We start from the raw sequence: 17,129 nt of genomic DNA on the forward strand, positions 1-17,129 counted from the left end.
TAACCATGTCGCTCCCACCCTCATCACACATGCAGATACCCCTCTCCCTCATCCCCATGGGAATATTTGAAGCAAATTTCAGAAATCTTACCTAAGTATTTTGGTATATATTTCTAAAAGATAAAGACTAAAACTACATAATCATAGTACATTTATCACAGCTAAAATTAATTATTTCATAGTATCAAATACCTAATGAGAGTTCAAAAATTTGAGAACACTTTTGTAAAGTTGAGTGCCTTCCCCACTTGTATTTAAGAATAAGAAGAGTCATATGTTTGACCTTTCCTTGGTTAGCCCTAGAGGTTGTAGGGGAATGTACTTTTTAAGCACTAAGTTACTGAAACAAAGTGGCTAGTATTTGGTTAAATGCTTTTGTTTAAAACATGGACATTATTTTATCATGAGCTGCTTCTATAGGTTTAATTTTAGTTAGACACTTAGTGTATTATGAATAGTGTAGAATTTTGAATCTCAAAGAATATCAAACCTTATGGAACTCACACAAGTTTGATGTAATAAGTAGAATGTTGTGTAAATTAGAACATTTGTCATACCAACAGAACAGAATAAAAAACTTTCATTTGTGGAAGAAATTATTTTTAATTTTAAGTTTTTCTGGAAACTGTCCTACCAGTTTCATTTAGACTGATGGCTTTAAATGAATGAGGCATTTCCATTTCTTATTAGGAAGATATTTTTCAGAGCTTAGCCTGAATAACTTTAAATAATATTTAATTGTAAGGAACAATTGACATTACTTTCTCTGGATAGTTTTCTACTTGAATGAGTTTTGCTGATTGAATTCTTGATGTTAATTTTGTATTGAGGGAAAAAACTGGGGTGATTGTAATAGGGGGAGGCATGTGATTAGTTTGAAATAATTTCTGCTACATACTAATCTTTGCTGTCTAGTTACAGATAAAATAGCAAAATGAATTTTCTAAAATACTTACCATACTAGTTTTGCCTTGCATGAAAAAATTCTAATAAGTGAGCACTTACTAATTTTGTTTAATAGATAAGTGTGTCTAATAGGTTTAGGTACTTGGCCTTTGTTCTTAACAGTTTTAAAACTTTAGTTTTCTGATCCTCTCTTTACAGTGTTTCTTTGTTTTTCTTAGAATGCGTCTTTCCAAGCCACAAAATCTCCCGACAGTGTTAACGGAAGTGAACCCACAACTCCTCAGGTTTGTTTTAAATGTTCTTTAAAAGAAAGAGCAAGTCATTTCAGTGTCAGTCAATCTATGTTATTAGCATTTGACTTTACAATGAAACAGTGACGTCCAAACACTGGATGCAATATGTATGGTAAATCCAAGTTTGTTGACGGTCTCTTGGAAAAAGTTTAAAGTGAAAGTGATACATGTTTTGTAAGCTTCCAGTTTTGTAAGCTTCCATTATTGCTCATTTAAAAACCTAATGGCACTGAAGATAACACTTTGAAAAAAGACTGACTTTATAGTTGTAAAAGATTAGGAGTAAGTCATACTGAAAGACATGTTGAGTTACATATTCTAGAAGGGGGATGTGAAGAAAATGGCATTTCTTTTAAAGTTTATTCTAATGCAGAATATCTTATGACTAGAGAATTAAGTTTATCTTTGACTTTAAAAAGTTATTTGGAGGGTGGGACTCATGTAACCTTCTTTTGACTCCTTCCAAAAAAGAAAGAAAGAAATTCATTAAAAAAATCTTAATGATAGCAGTGTCTGAGATGAACATTTATTATCTTTGGCTTTACTGATGATTATTCATCATTAACCTGGGTATTCTCAACAGTGTCTAGTGTAGGGCAGTAACATTTCTGATTCTGAGGACCTGGAGCACGAACATAGGCAGTTTCTCAACAATCTGATTTATGAACTAAATCATGTAGACTAAACATTCTAAAGTATTGTCTAGCTTCCCAGACTCCATGAACAGGTTACCTGTGAGCTGAGAACCTCATTCTTTTCAGGGAGGCCAGTCAGATTCTGGGCCAAGTCCCCGGGCCTTGAAACATCCCCAATTAATCCCAAGTCCTTTTACAAATACATAATTTCTTGTAAGTGCCTTGAGGGAGGGGTAAAATATTGGGAGGCATCAGTCTTAATGTTATTGGACAGATCCAGTGATGTTTAAGGAATATTAATCAGAAAATATTATTTAGAATGCTTATTCTATTGTAGAATATTCCAAGTAGACTGAATATAATTATGAATGCAAAAACTAGAATGAATAACAACCAGTGTTTTGATCAAATTCAGGAGAGACTTAAGTTTTAATTAAGGTGAGGAATGAACATGTGTGATATTCAGAAAGTTAGTTGTATTTATTGCATTTACTGTGTCTCAGGTGTTGTTAATCATTTTATGTACATGATCTCATTTAATTCTTATTACAAGGAGACATCTCCACTCAGAGTCTGTTTGCTTTTATACAAATTTCTGACAGATTGGTTGTTGGTTGTTGTTAGCAAATTAGGAACAATGGATATCCCTGAAGCAGGTAGAATGCTTACTGATATTGGGAACAGGACATCAGAGTTGACACCAAGGTAGAAGAGATGGTGAAAAGCAAGCCCAAGAGTTTATAAGGTGTAGCTGCCTGTGACCCCCTTAGTACTGGGTAGATCATCCTCTGTAAACCAGTAGATTTTGGCACACAGTTTGTGGCAGAGATGTCATTAAAAAGGGTTACTCACTGTCCTTATCTAACAAAGCAGAAAAGTGTAGTATACCCTTTTCAAAAAAATGTCTGTTATACTTAACAGTAGTTAACTCTTCAGTTTAATTTGGTACACAAAATTCAGGTAATCGGAACATAACATTCAGCTAATCAAAATGACTCTTCATTCATAAGTTGACGTTTTACCTTAGACAAACTTAAAAAACTCAGATATTTGAAAATAATTAGTGTATGCCACCATGTAATAGAGAAAAATAGAGTTTGTAAAACAAACTTGTAAAACAAGTGTATATGAGCATTCATCCTTATCTGAGAAGCTGTGAAATAGTTTTATTAGATTATAGTTTTAGTGTTTTGGCAGTTTAGGGTAACTATAGGATCTAGCATTACCCTCTTATACTGTGTAGATGAGATATTAGGCATGAAACCTTAAATTACTTGCCCAGAGACCAGTGACTAGTTATTGATAGTGGGATTATCGTAGAATGACAAAAACATGTCTCCCAAGCTATAATTTTTTGCCATGTATTGCCTCATTTAAATTTATATGCTGTTAAAATGAGATATGGAGAGCAGACTAGTGGTTGCCAGAGGTGAGGAGGGTGGGAGCATGGCGAAGTAGGTGAAGAGATTGAGAGCTACAGGCTTCCAGCTATAAAATAAATAAATCATAGGGATGTGTAATGTGCAGCACTGGACACAGAGTCAGTAACATTGTAATAACTTTGGTGCATAATCTGTAAAAATGTCTAATCAGTATGTTTCATGCCTGAAAGGAACATATCATTGTAAGTCAACTAAACTTCAGTAAAAACAACAAAAACAAAGTAACAGCTGCTGCTACTAAGTCACTTCCGTCGTGTCCAACTCTGTGCGACCCCATGGACTGCAGCCCACCAGGCTCCCTCGTCCCTGGGATTCTCCAGGCAAGAACACTGGAGTGGGCTGCCATTTCCTTCTCCAATGCATGAAAGTGAAAAGTGAAAGTGAAGTCGCTCAGTCATGTCCCGACTCTTAGCAACCCCATGGACTGCAGCCCACCAGGCTCCTCGGTCCATGGAATATTCCAGGCAACAGTACTGGAGTGGGTTGCCATTGCCTTCTCCAATAACAACTGAGTTTCACTAAATTCAGTAGAGCAAAACATAGGCATTTAAATGGCCATTCTCATATGCTGTTATTTTTTTTTAAGTTGTGGGGAAAAGTCTGGTTTTGAAAATCATTTATTTTTTTAAAATAAATTATAGTAGTAAAATTAAATTTTGAAATTTTCGTTGCTGTTTTTGAATACTGCTGAAAGTGAAAGACTGCTTTTAATTTTATTTTCAATACTTATGAAAATTTTCCAACATATAGAAAAGTTGAAAGAACTTTATAAAGTGAACATATGTGTACCTAACACCTCAATCATCATCACCTCATGGGAAATAGATGGGGAAACAGTGGAAGCAGTGTCAGACTTAATTTTTTTGGGCTCCAGAATCACTGCAGATGGTGATTGCAGCCATGAAATTAAAAGATGCTTACTCCTTAGAAGGAAAGTTATGACCAACCTAGATAGCATATTAAAAAGCAGAGACATTACTTTGCCAACAAAGGTTCATCTAGTCAAGGCTATGCTTTTTCTAGTGGTCATGTATGGATGTGAGAGTTGGATGTGAAGAAAGCTGAGCACCGAAGAATTGATGCTTTTGAACTGTGGTGTTGGAGAAGACTCTTGAGAGTCCCTTGGACTGCAAGGAGATCCAACCAGTCCATCCTAAAGGAGATCAGTCCTGGGTGTTCATTGGAAGGACTGATGCTGAAGCTGAAACTCCAATACTTTGGTCACCTCATGTGAAGAGCTGACTCATTGGAAGAGACCCTGATGCTGGGAGGGATTGGGGGGCAGGAGGAGAAGGGGACGACAGAGGATGAGATGGTTGGATGGCATCACCGACTCGATGACATGAGTTTGGGTAAACTCCGGGAGTTGGTGATGGACAGGGAGGCCTGGTGTGCTGCGATTCATGGGGTCACAAAGAGTCGGACACGATTGAGCGACTGAACTGAACTGAACTGAACACCTCATTTCTGTCACTGATGCTTTACCATACTCTTTTTTCTGTCCATATATTCATTCCTCTATGTGTACCTCAATCTATTTTATTTTTTTGATGCCTTTCAAAGTTGCAGGCCACAGTACTGATGTTTTAGTATGCATATCATTATCTAGAGATCAGTGTTTGTAATTTCTTTTTTGAAGTGAATTTTATATAAAATGAAATGTACAAGCCTCACATGTGCATTGACTGAGTTTTGACAGTTGTATGTGCCAAACCCACCACAGGTTATGGAAGATTATCCTCACCCCAGAAAGTTCCCTTGTGGTGCTCCTCTCAGAGGCAGCCTGGCTTAATTTTTTCCCACCATACGACAGATTAGTTTTGTTTATTTTAGATTTACATGTACGTGGCCTCATAGAGTGTATACTGTTCTGTGGAAGGCTCCTTTCACTCACCACAGTGTTTTTGGAATCTCATCCTTGTTGTAGTTACCAGTAGTTTGTTCCCTTCTGTTGTTGTGTAGTATTTCTATATGAATATTCTGTAGGTGTTCACCTGTTGATGTACACCTGGGCTGTTTGCAGTTTTCTGTTACGAATAAAACTTATGAACCTTACTGTAGAGTGTTAGTGATGTTGTATTAATTCTTGCTCATGGTTTCTAAAATAAGATACACTATGTATAAAAAATGATATGTATCATTTTGATCAGTCGTTGATTATTTCAAGTTTTCCCATTAGATCATCATTATCATACTGCCAGGTTAAGGTTCAGCTGAACAAATGTGTACTAAGTACCCACCTTGTGGAAAGCACTGAGGCAAGGCTACAGAAATAGAGAATATGGATCCTGTTCTATAAGAGTATAAAGTTTGGGGTGAGGGTGTGTGTGCAGTGGATACAGTGTAGGAAAACATATTTAGTGCTTCCTATACATGAGACTGTTTTAAATGTTTTTGCCCATTTAATCCTCATAACAATCTACTAGTTGTTTTTTTTTTTTTAATAGATGAGGAAATTGAAACAGAGGCCTTAAAGTTAGTAGTAGTAAAGCTGGAATTCAAAGCTGGAAGTCTGTTCTTAACCACTGTGCTGTATTATCTCTGTAGTTGTTTTAAGGCATAAACAGTTAGTTGTTATATCAGCGAGTAAGTAACTAATGGTGAGTCAGAATGCAGTTTGTGCTCCAGGAGTGGTCCTGGTAAAGTGCTTAGCCATTAAGAAAGGCAGTTTCTCTAAAAAAAAAAAAAAAAAAATGATGGGTGAACTCCTAGAAGTTTGAGCTCACTTTTGAAGGATGTTTGGGTTTCCATATGCCTGGAAACTTTGGGCGATAGTACAGAGGCACACAGACAATGCATTTGTTCAGGAAACAGGAAGTTACCTGTTAGAACTTAAGTTTCTGTTATGTGGAGGGGTGATTTTACAAAGAAATGGGTCTTGGGAAGTGGGAATCTTGAACATAAGTGAAGGATTTTGATCTTTCTATTAAGTGAGAGTTCACATTAAGGGCTGGAATGAAATGAACCGAATTATATTTTAGGAAGAAATCCTAAACACCCTAGTGACCATGTGACGCAGCGACAGACCGGTAGATAGGAGTTTTGAGGCAGGAGGACAGAGGCTGCTACAGATACCCAGTTGGTGGAGGATAAAGGTCTGAACAGCAACACTATTGGGGAAATAGGAAGGAGGAATGAACACAGGGTCAAGTGCCTGAGACAGAAAGGAGTTAAAAAGTAACTCTGTGTTCGTTTGTTATTACTTATACATTTCTCCTTCTCTAGTCCCCATCAGCTTTTTGGAAAGTGAGCTATAAATCAGTGAATGTCTTTGGTACCAGAAACCCGACAGTAGTTGGAGCCAGTGGGAGCTGAGTTTTTCATGTAGCAGAAACGTTGGAGACAGTTTATTAGAGACCCTTTTCCCTTTGACTTCTTGTCCTGCCCTCCGTTTTCCGTCTCATTCTGATCACTGCCTTTCATCTTCCCTGTTCCAAGTTTGGCCTCCAGGAAATACATCTCCATTCTCCATAGGACAAAAGACACATTCCTTTTTATCAGGAAAATGATATTTCTTCTAGAAGGCTCCACCGTGGTTTTTGGCTGCACTGTGTGGCTTGTGGGATCTTAGTTCTCTGACCAGGGAGAACTGTGAAAGTGTGAAGTCCTAACCACTGGACTGCCAGAAAACTCTGGAAAGTCGCATCCTTTAGAGTACCACTCAGTAGTATCCATTATTGGCATACAGCCAATATGAGCTTTGTATGAGCTTTGGCATACAGCCACTTGTGGCTGAACCAGAGTCTGGAAAAAGCTAATTTTGTTATGATTTTAAATTTATATTTTTAATGATTTTATGAGTTCTTTTATCTGTAGCTGTGCTGGGCCTTTGTTGCTGTGTGGGCTCTGCTCTGGTTGTGGTGAGCGAGGCCCCCCTCCGGTGGTGGTGGTGGGCGGGGCTCCCCTCTGGTGGTGGTGGGTGGGCGGGGCTCCCCTCTGGTGGTGGTGGGTGGGCGGGGCTCCCCTCTGGTGGTGGTGGGTGGGCGGGGCTCCCCTCTGGTGGTGGTGGGTGGGCGGGGCTCCCCTCTGGTGGTGGTGGTGGGCGGGGCTCCCCTCTGGTGGTGGTGGTGGGCGGGACTCCCCTCTGGTGGTGGTGTGCGGCTTCCCATTGCCATGCCTTCTCCTGTTGCACCGCACAGGCCCTAGGGCACCCAAGCTCAGTGGTTGCAGTTCCCAGACCCCAGAGCACAGGCTTAATAGTTGTGGGCACAGCTTAGTTGTTCGGAGGCATGTGGATCCTCCTGGATCAGGGGACGAGTCGGTGTCTCCTGCATTGGCAGGTGGATTCTTTATCACTGAGCCACCAGGGACGCCCAGAGCTAATTTTAAAAATCCTTTAATTGAAATGTAATGTATCACACTCTAATGTCTACATTCAGAAAAGTATCATGTATTCCGTATACAGTTTTCTGAATTTTCACAAACCAAACACAGCTTTGTAACCAGCACCCAAAATCAAGAAACAGAAATTACCAGCTTCCCAGAAACCCTTGTGTTCCTTTCTGTTCTCCTCTCACACTAGGGGCGGGGGTTAACTACTGTTTTGGCTTCTAACACTGTAGATTACTTTTGCCTGTTTCTGAGTTTATGTAAATAAAATCAGAAGTGGATATTCTTTTGTGTCTGGCTTCTTTTGTTTAATACTGTTAGTGAGATTCATGTATATTCTTGTTTGTGGCTATTAATCTTTAATTCTTGTTGCTGTCTAGTATTCCTTTAATGATCAGACAACAGTTGATTTTTCCCGTCTGTTATTGATGAACATCAACAGTAGTTTTGGGTTTGGTACTGTTTTGAACAGTGCTACTATAGTATATGTCTATTGTTGAACATAATTATACATTTGTACTGGGTATATAGTGAAGTGAAAGTTGCTCAGTTGTGTCCGACTCTTTGTGACGCCATGGACTATACAGTCCATGGAATTCTCCAGGCCAGAATACTGGAGTGGGTAGCTTTTCTCTTCTGCAGGGGATCTTCCTAACCTAGGGATTGAACCCAGGTTTCCCGCATTGCAGGTGGATTCTTTACTAGCTGAGCCACAAGGGAAGCCCAAGAATACTGGAGTGGGTAGCCTGTCCCTTCTCCAGGGGATCAAACTGTTGTTCCACAGAGTACGCATGTGTTTAGTTTTAGTGTTAATAAATACTAGTAGTTTTCCAAAAAGGATGGCTTTACATTGCCACCAGTACTTGGAGTTTTCCATAGTTTTAATTTTAGCCATCTTAGTGGATATGTGGTAGTGTCTCGTTGTGGTTTTAGTTCGTATTTGAGAAGGTGAATGTTTGACCTGGCTGTATTGTTAGCCTGAACGAAACTGGTGTCTGGTGGAAAGGAAGAAGGGAGGATTAGGTATCTGTTGATAGATAGTGTTGAATATCTGGTGATGACAGTTCAAGCCAGTCATGGCGTGAAGTGCTTCACATGTGCTCAGGTAGTACTCCTCATAGGCGCCCTGGGAGGGGAGTGCTGTTTTCCCCAGTTTACTTATGAAGAAACAGAGGCATAGAGGGGCACTGTAACTTGCCTAAGGTCATATTGCTGGTCAGTGGTGGAAGGAAGACTTGAACCCATGAAGTCTGGCTGCAGAGCCTGTGCTCTAAGCTCCTGCGTCGTAGAGCCAGAAGAGTCTGCCACATAAGCTTGAGTGTGGTTCTTAAGTGTAAGTTTGTCTTTTAGTCTTCTTTCTCTAATACTAATAATGATAATTAATGTTTTATTGCATATTTGCTACATTATAAGTAATTTGCGTGTACATGTTAACTCACTCAGTCCTTGTGGCATCCTTATGAGGAAGGTAGTGGTATTACCATAATTATTATTTTTGTCATCCCTATTTTAGAGAGGCGGAAACAAGACTCGTGAGGTTAAGTAACTTGACTCTTGTTTTGAACATTGATTGTGGCGGAACCAAGATTTAAACTTAGGCAACTTTGCTCGGCACCTCAACAGGCTGAATCACGACAGTCAATCACCTTCCTGCCAAGCAGAGTAGATGTGACAGTTACCCAGCTTGAGAGCTTCTGCACATACATGTCTTTGACATTGTTCATTAGTCCTGGCTCACCTAAAATAACAGCTATTTCTAGTGGTAGTCAGACTTCTCACTTGTTTGTCCTGAGGCAGTTTACAAGGATACTGTCTGTAGGAGCTGAAGAGCACTTTTTGCGTGGTGCTCTTCACCAGAGGTGGCTGGTGATGGAGTAGGTGTAAAGTGGTCTTCGGGGTTTTGAGCATGAGGGTCCCTCCTCTCCCTTAAGACATTCTCCACCCTGTCCCAGAACAGAGGTAAAACTTGCACATTATGAAAGAATAAATTGCAAAGTACATGAAAATAAGAAAAATGAAAGTAAAAATCACTTAAAATCTTACCACTCAGACCCACTCACTGTTAACTTTTTGCGTTGGACCTTTAATGACCTGGTTCTCAAGGTGTTTGTATACACATACATACAGATTCAAAACTATATGTAGCTACTTTAAATTAAAACGACCTCACAGTATATGTGTTATTTTATAACCTGAGTTTTCCCATTTAATAATATGTCTTGAACCTCCTTATATACATTGTAGTCGATATATCCTCTAGTGGTGAATATTTGGGTTGTTTTCAGTTTTTACTGTTACTAATCTCCTGTAATAAATTTCTGTGTTTATGAAGAGGGTGAGCCCCTGTTAACTCACACCTTGCCAACTACTATTATTAAATCTCTAAAATCTATAAAGTATTCCTGGTCTGATTTTTTTTTATTGAATATTAAAGAGAATCTTTCTGTTTTCTTGTAATCTTTGCCTGCACATGACCTCAGTCTCCTCTGAGCGTTTCGTTCCTAGCATCTTTGAGATCTTGCAGTGACCCTGTTGCCCTAGTGAGAATGAGTTTCTAGGAAACACCTTAAGTACTGACTGCTGTCATGTGAACAAAGTAATGCTGCTTTGAATAATGCAAGTTATTGAAGTAAGAGTACTTTCCATGGCTGTTTTACAAAATAATGCATTATCATTAACATTAATATGCTAATTAAGGGGATAGCTCTTGCTGATCACTGTTTCTAACCTGAGGCTTACTGATCCACGCAGAGGGGCTTGAGCTCAGACTCTCACTGCCCTTCATGGTTTTGTAACGCTTACGTTTATTCCCCGTAGACAGTGGTGAGGAGAGCAGAGCCCAGCGTCACCAGTCAGCTCTGCCTCGTGTTCTGTTACTGAGCAAGATGCGTTCACTCCGCGTTACCTACCCTCTGCCTGAGAAGAGTGATAAGGACTCTGCGCCTCCAGGCAGACTCCAGATTCAGACACACACTTCACACCTCACAGTACATGTCCCCATTTGAGGTCCTGGGTGTACACCGTGGTATTGTTGGCCCCTGCCTCCAAGGATCTTAGTTTAGTGGATGAATCTCACAGCACACAGGTGAGGTCTGCTGGGAAAGCACGGCTTCCTTCTTTTTTACAGATGGGCAAACCGAAGGGAAGTGACTTAGTGAAGGTTATTCCACTGCTCAGTGACAGACCTGGGACCTACACCCCAGTCCTCTGACTCAAGGTCCAGAGCCTTTTCAGAAATAACCGGGCGTCTCTTGTTTTTCAGCCAGTAGTGTATTGTGTAAAATGTCAGGAATGAAGTTAAATGTGCTAGAGCTTTTAACAGATTCTGGCTGGTGATTAGGGAATAACAGAAGTCTCAGTGTGTGTTTTAACCCACATGTCCTGTTGCGTTTTGGTTGCAGTCGAGTGACACGCAGTCTTTTGCACAGAAGCTCCAGCTCCGCGTGCCGTCCGTGGAGTCTCTGTTTCGGAGTCCAGTGAAGGAATCTCTAGTCCGATCGTCCTCTAAAGAGTCTTTGGTACGCACATCTTCTAGAGAATCCCTGAATCGGTTCGACCTGGACTCTTCTGCTGCCTTCTTTGATCCACCCTCTGATATGGAGAGTGAGACTGAAGACTCACTTGGGAATTTAGACAGTCTCAGCAAAGAGCAGTTGATCCAGTGGTTGCGGAGGACGGAACGAAGATTGAATGGCTACAAAGGAAAATGTTGTGAGGTAAGGGCATGACTTTTTTTTGCTAGTATGAAAATTTCCTCCTCATGTTCTCTAATTCATGTGACGGCCTAATCTTTACGCCTGTCGTTGGCTGAACTGTTGATTCCCTAGCTCCACTGGATCCTGGTGGTAAGTAGTGGGTGGCAGTATCTAGTTAAAGGCCTTCACTGGTGCTGAGGCCCTTTGGCCAGGACTCTTAGTAAAATTTTGGAGCAAATTGTTGCCTGTAGCCTTATGATTCTCACATTGCTCTTTCTCCACCCTCCCTCTGCTTCTCATTCAGTTAGTGTGAGGTGGGGCCCAAGGACTTCTATTTCTCTTAATAGCAGGCTCCAGGTGATGCTTTTGTTTATGAGACTGATCTGTGATCACAGTTTGAGTAGTCTTTAGGCAATGGGCTCTAATCCCATTTTATGAATTAGGTATTAGAGGTATGTGTCTAGGTGAAATAAAATGTAATTTAGTATTTTTATAGTCGTTACATTTTATTTTTTAGAAATATATTACCTATATTATTTAGTTTCAACTGCATATGCATCTGATTAACTTGAATTGTCTATTAAAGGGTTCCTTTGACTTATTTTTTGACTTTCATAATGAGATATTTTAGCAGAGTTTAGAACAATTAACTGCATTTATATAGGAATGACTGATGTTATTAGTGACTTTTTCTTTATTTTAGCTTGTTACAGCTTATCAGACTCTTCATAGAGAGAAGAAAAAGCTACAAGTAAGTCATTTGTTGGCTATTCATATTGATTCATATGTAATTTTAAAATTAGGATCTTGTAATAAGATAGTTCTGATCCTGGCTTTTAATAATTCTTCATATGACCAAAGTATTTAACCTGTTTTACTATTAGGGATTTTGATGAAGAGAATGAGAGAAATTGCAAATGTTTTTGCCTCTGGTAGGGATGGGCTTCCTTGAGTAGGCAGTATATAAGAAGTTTGGGTTTAAGCCATGCTTGCTTCTCTCAAGCCTGTTTCCTGGTCAGTCTGTAGGTCCGTCTGTAGGCTGCATCTTTGTTTTAATGGTAGATAAACAGACAACTTTCTAAATGCCTGAAGACATCTGTTTCTTATCCTTATAACAGGGTCCAAAAATAAGCATCCTCTCTTCTGTTTCCTGAGGTTGCTGCTTATAAAGCCCTTGGTTAAGTGTGTGGAGAGGAGGAGTGATTATAGTCCTGGTAACTTACTTCTGCCCTTCTCTCTCATCCTGTTCATGGCCAGAAATTTCCCAGCAGGCATCCCAGGTGATAATTCACATGTCAGAGCTAAGGGGAAATATCACTCCAGTTCAGATGGTGCTGTTATTTATAAAATCAGATAGTGTTCATTCTTACTATAGAAGTTATTTAAAACAGTTTAATGTCTTGTCCCATTTAAAGACATTAATTGTGTAACCAAAAAGTTATTTGTAAAGTGAATTTTGATAAACTTTATTTCCCCATGTATATTATTTTAAAATATTTAATCTGCCATTAATAATAGTCTGATTTGAGTACAACATTAAATTATCTGACTTTGGTTTGGAATATAATCAGTTGAGAATAGTAACACTAGTTATTTGTTGCTGATTTCACTATTCTAATTGTCCATAACAAGTATAAAAATTAGATTATTACACATAAAGTATTTAGTTTGATAATTTCTTAAACATGTGGCCTATAGAAGTGGGGGGATAGTTCTGATTTAATCCAGTGTATTATTAATATTCCATAAGCTCATTCTCAAAAGGTCATCTTATTCCTAAGTTCTGTGAGTACCTTACTTGTTTTTCTTTGAATTGTCTGGTTTTTTGTTTCTAAATGTACATAAGTCTACCACTAAGTGGCAGGAGAGAGTTGTGATTGCATAGTTGCAGAAGTAAAGGGTGTTGGAAAGAAAATTCAGTGATTTGTGATCTTTTAAACTTGCTTTTCATTACTATGTCATGTGGTTGTTTGAACCAGCTTTTTTTTTTTCCCTTTTAAATTAAAGGGTATATTAAGTCAGAGTCAGGATAAAGCACTTCGGAGGATTGGAGAGTTAAGAGAGGTAAGTGGAGAATAGTACTTTGAGAATAGTAACTAAATTTCTCGTATTTATCAGGACTGTTTTATGTATTGGGATAGTTTCATATGTACGCCATTATAATGAAAATGAGCCAGATCAGCCTACAAGACCAGGGGTCAGTTCTTTTAGTTTTTATTTATGTGGCTTCCCTAAGATACATTTTGGTGAAATTAGAGGTAGACCTTTTTTTATTGTAACTTACTGTGCTTCAGAGATCCTGCATTTTTACAGATTGTTATCTGTATCATCAGATGTGTTATCCTGTGTTATCAGATGATGGTTGGTATCTTTTAGCAATAAAATATTTTTTGAATTAAGGTATGTGCTTTTTTTATGCTATTGCACACTAAGTAGACTGTAGTGTAAACACAACTTTTACATGCGCTGGGAAACCAGAAGTATTGCTTTATTCCAATACATATTTTATTGTGTTGGTCTGAAATGAATCCATTATATCTCCAAGATGTTCCTGTAATGACATGAGAGTGGCTTATTTAACAACAGAGTATAATTTGCCTGCATAGACAGTCAGTGACAACGTCTAAAGCTAGCCTGTCTCTTAGGTAGTTCAGGCTTCTTTTTGTTTTTTTCCTAACCAGCAACCTTTTTACCTTTTTGGTGAAGTAAAACAAAAATTATGTTTCTTGTAATTTGGGGGGGAAGGTGTACTTTTTACAGTAAACTATCAGAATCCAGGCAAATATTTATCATTTGGAGTCATGCTTTGCTAATTTCTGTTTCTGTCCTACCTTAAGAAGTTTGGAAAATATTGGCTTAAATTGGTTAGAGAACAGCATTTTAAGTCTCTGCTATGTCATTTATCATAAGCATTTACCATCTTTTAATCATAAACTCTAATAGATGTAGAAAATCATGACAAAAATATAGCTTCCATGTATGTAGTGACCCCTGTGTAGCCATCACCATGATCAAGAAGGAGAATGTTGCTGGCCATCCAAAAGCTCCTCTGGGCTTCCCAGCCCGTTCATAGCGCCTTCTCTTTCTCCAAAAGTAACTGCTATTCTAACTTAAATGTATTTCCTTGTATTTCTTTTAAGGTTTTATCACCTAAGTGTATACCTCAAGATGCTATAGTCTTGCCTATGTAAACATTTTTTTGATGTATCTTTTAAGTCGCTCTAAATTTACTTGTCTTCTTCATCCGTTTCTTTTCCTTACATTTCATCTCTGGAAGAACCTGATGATAAATGAGAAGATCCAAAATTGCTCATTTACCTTAATCCCAACATTATAAACCTCACAGACTTGAAATAACAGATTATGAACCCCTTATTGCCAAATTCAGACTTAAATTGAAGAAAGTAGGGAAAACCACTAGACCATTCAGGTATGACCTAAATCAGATCCCTTACAGTTATATGGTGGAAGTGACAAATAGATTCATGGGTTTAGATCTGATAGACAGAATGCCTGAAGAACTACAGATGGAGGTTCGTGGCATTGTACAGGAGGCAGTGATCAAGACCATCCCCAAGAAAAAGAAATGCAAAAAGGCAAAATGGTTGTCTGAGGAGACCTTACAAATAGCTGAGAAGAGAAGAGAAGCGAAAGGCAAAGGAGAAAAGGAAAGATATACCCATTTGAATTCAGAGTTCCAAAGAATAGCAAGAAGAGATAAGAAAGCCTTCCTCAGTTATCAGTGCAAAGAAATAGAGGAAAGCAATAGAATGGGAAAGACTAGAGATCTTTTCAAGAAAATTAGAGATATCAAGGGAACCTTTCATGCAAAGATGATCACAATAAAGGATAGAAATGATATGGACCTAACAGAAGCAGAAGATATTAAGAAGAGGTGGCAAGAATACACAGAAGAACTATACAAAAAAGATCTTCATGCCCCAGATAACCATGATGGTGTGATCACTCACTGAGAGCTAGACATCCTGGAATGCAAAATCAAGAGGTCCTTAGGAAGCATTACTACGAACAAAGCTAGTGGAGGTGATGGAATTCCAGTTGAGCTATTTCAAATCCTAAAAGATGATGCACTGAAAGTGCTGCACTCAATATGCCAGCAAATCTGGAAAAATCAGGTGGCCACAGGACTGGAAAAGTTCAGTTTTCATTCCAATCCCAAAGAAAGGCAATGCCAAAGAATGTGCAAACTACTGCACAGTTGCACTCATCTCACACGCCAGCAAAGTAATGCTCAAAATTCTCCAAGCCAGGGTTCAACAACAGTATGTGAACCATGAAATTCCAGATGTTCAAGCTGGATTTAGAAATGCCAGAAGAACCAGAGATCAAATTGCCAACATCCACTGGATCATCGAAAAAGCAAGGAAATTCCAGAAAAACATCTACTTTTGCTTTATTGACTATGCCAAAGCCTTTGACTGTGTGTATCACAACAAACTGGAAAATTCTTCAAGAGATGGGAATGCCAGATTACCTGACTTGCCTCCTGAGAAATTTGTGTGTAGGTCAAGAAGCAACAGTTAGAACTGGACCTGGAGCAACAGACCGGTTCCAAATAGGAAAAGGAGTACGTCGAGGCTGTATATTGTCACTCAGCTTATTTATTTTATATGCAGAGTACATCATGTGAAATGCTGGCCTGGATGAGTCATAAGCTGGAATCAAGATTGCCAGGAGGAATATCACTAACCTCAGATACACAGATGACACCACCTTTATGGCAGAAAGCAAAGAAGAACTGAAGAGCCTCTTGATGAAAGTGAAAGAGGAGGGTGAAAAAGTTGGCTTAAAACTCAACATTCAGAAAACTAAGATCATGGCATCTGCTGGAAACAGTGACAGACTTTATTTTTTTGGGCTCCAAAATCACTGTGGATGGTGACTGCAGCCATGAAATTAAAAGACGCTTGCTCCTTGGAAGAAAACTTATGACCAACCTAGACAGCATATTCAAAAGCAGAGACATTACTTTGCCAACAAGGGTCCATTAGTCAAAGCTGTGGTTTTTCCAGTAGTCATGTATGGATGTGAGGGTTGGACTATAAAGAAAGCTGAGTGCCGAAGAATTGATGTTTTTGAACTGTGGTGTTGGAGAAGACTCTTGAGAGTCCCTTGGACTGCAAGGAGATCCAACCAGTCCATCCTAAAGGAAATCAGTCCTGAATATTCATTGGAAGGACTGATGTTGAAGCTGATGGGTAGAGCTGACTCATTTGAAAAGACCCTGATGCTGGGAAAGATTGAAGACCGGAGGAGAAGGGGACAACAGAGGATGAGACGGTTGGATGGCATCACCAACTCAATGGACATGAGTTTGAGTAAACTCTGGGAGTTGGTGATTGACAGGGAGACCTGGCATCCATTGCTGCAGTCCATGGGGTTGCAAAGAATTGGACATGACTGAGTGACTGAACTGAATACTGTCGTCATCAATTATGATTACTGAAATTAGTTAAATGCATTTTTATATGCTATTGCAATCCTTCCACTATTTAAAATATCATTTTCCATATCTATGCTGTTAGATCATAAACCATTACATATACATTCTTTTTTTTTAACTCTTGCGGTGTATTTGTTCTACAAGTATAGTTAACGTTCACCAGAAGGAAAAGATGCCCGGCTGTTGTACTTGCACCTCCTCCAGCCTCTCCACTGCATGGCCTCTGACCCCTACACATGGTTTTGTGAATATTAACACTTCTGTAACATGTCTTAGAGGTCAACTAGAAATGTGGAGTCTTGGGCTGAGTAGAAGTTCAGGCTTTGTTTCTTCTCAGTCCCTTTCTGTTGTTACTAGAAAGAGGG

General features: G+C 39.1%; 1 protein-coding gene across 6 annotated transcripts in view; it reads left to right on the forward strand.

The window, feature by feature from the left end:
• The window catches only part of GOLGA4 (golgin A4), a 112,673-nt gene that overhangs the window by 29,456 nt on the left and 66,088 nt on the right, over positions 1-17,129 (forward strand). For 4 of the 6 annotated variants that reach the window (XM_061127751.1, XM_061127754.1, XM_061127752.1 and 1 more), the window contains 4 exons: positions 1,125-1,190; positions 11,007-11,321; positions 12,004-12,051; positions 13,308-13,364. In XM_061127751.1, the coding sequence (XP_060983734.1) occupies positions 1,125-1,190; positions 11,007-11,321; positions 12,004-12,051; positions 13,308-13,364 (486 nt within the window). The remainder of the gene's footprint in view (positions 1-1,124; positions 1,191-11,006; positions 11,322-12,003; positions 12,052-13,307; positions 13,365-17,129) is intronic. The other 2 variants (XM_061127753.1, XM_061127756.1) reach the window with 2 other exon arrangements.

The sequence above is a fragment of the Dama dama genome, chromosome 24 (genome assembly GCF_033118175.1).
Source record: "Dama dama isolate Ldn47 chromosome 24, ASM3311817v1, whole genome shotgun sequence".
Taxonomy (NCBI): Eukaryota; Metazoa; Chordata; class Mammalia; order Artiodactyla; family Cervidae; genus Dama; species Dama dama.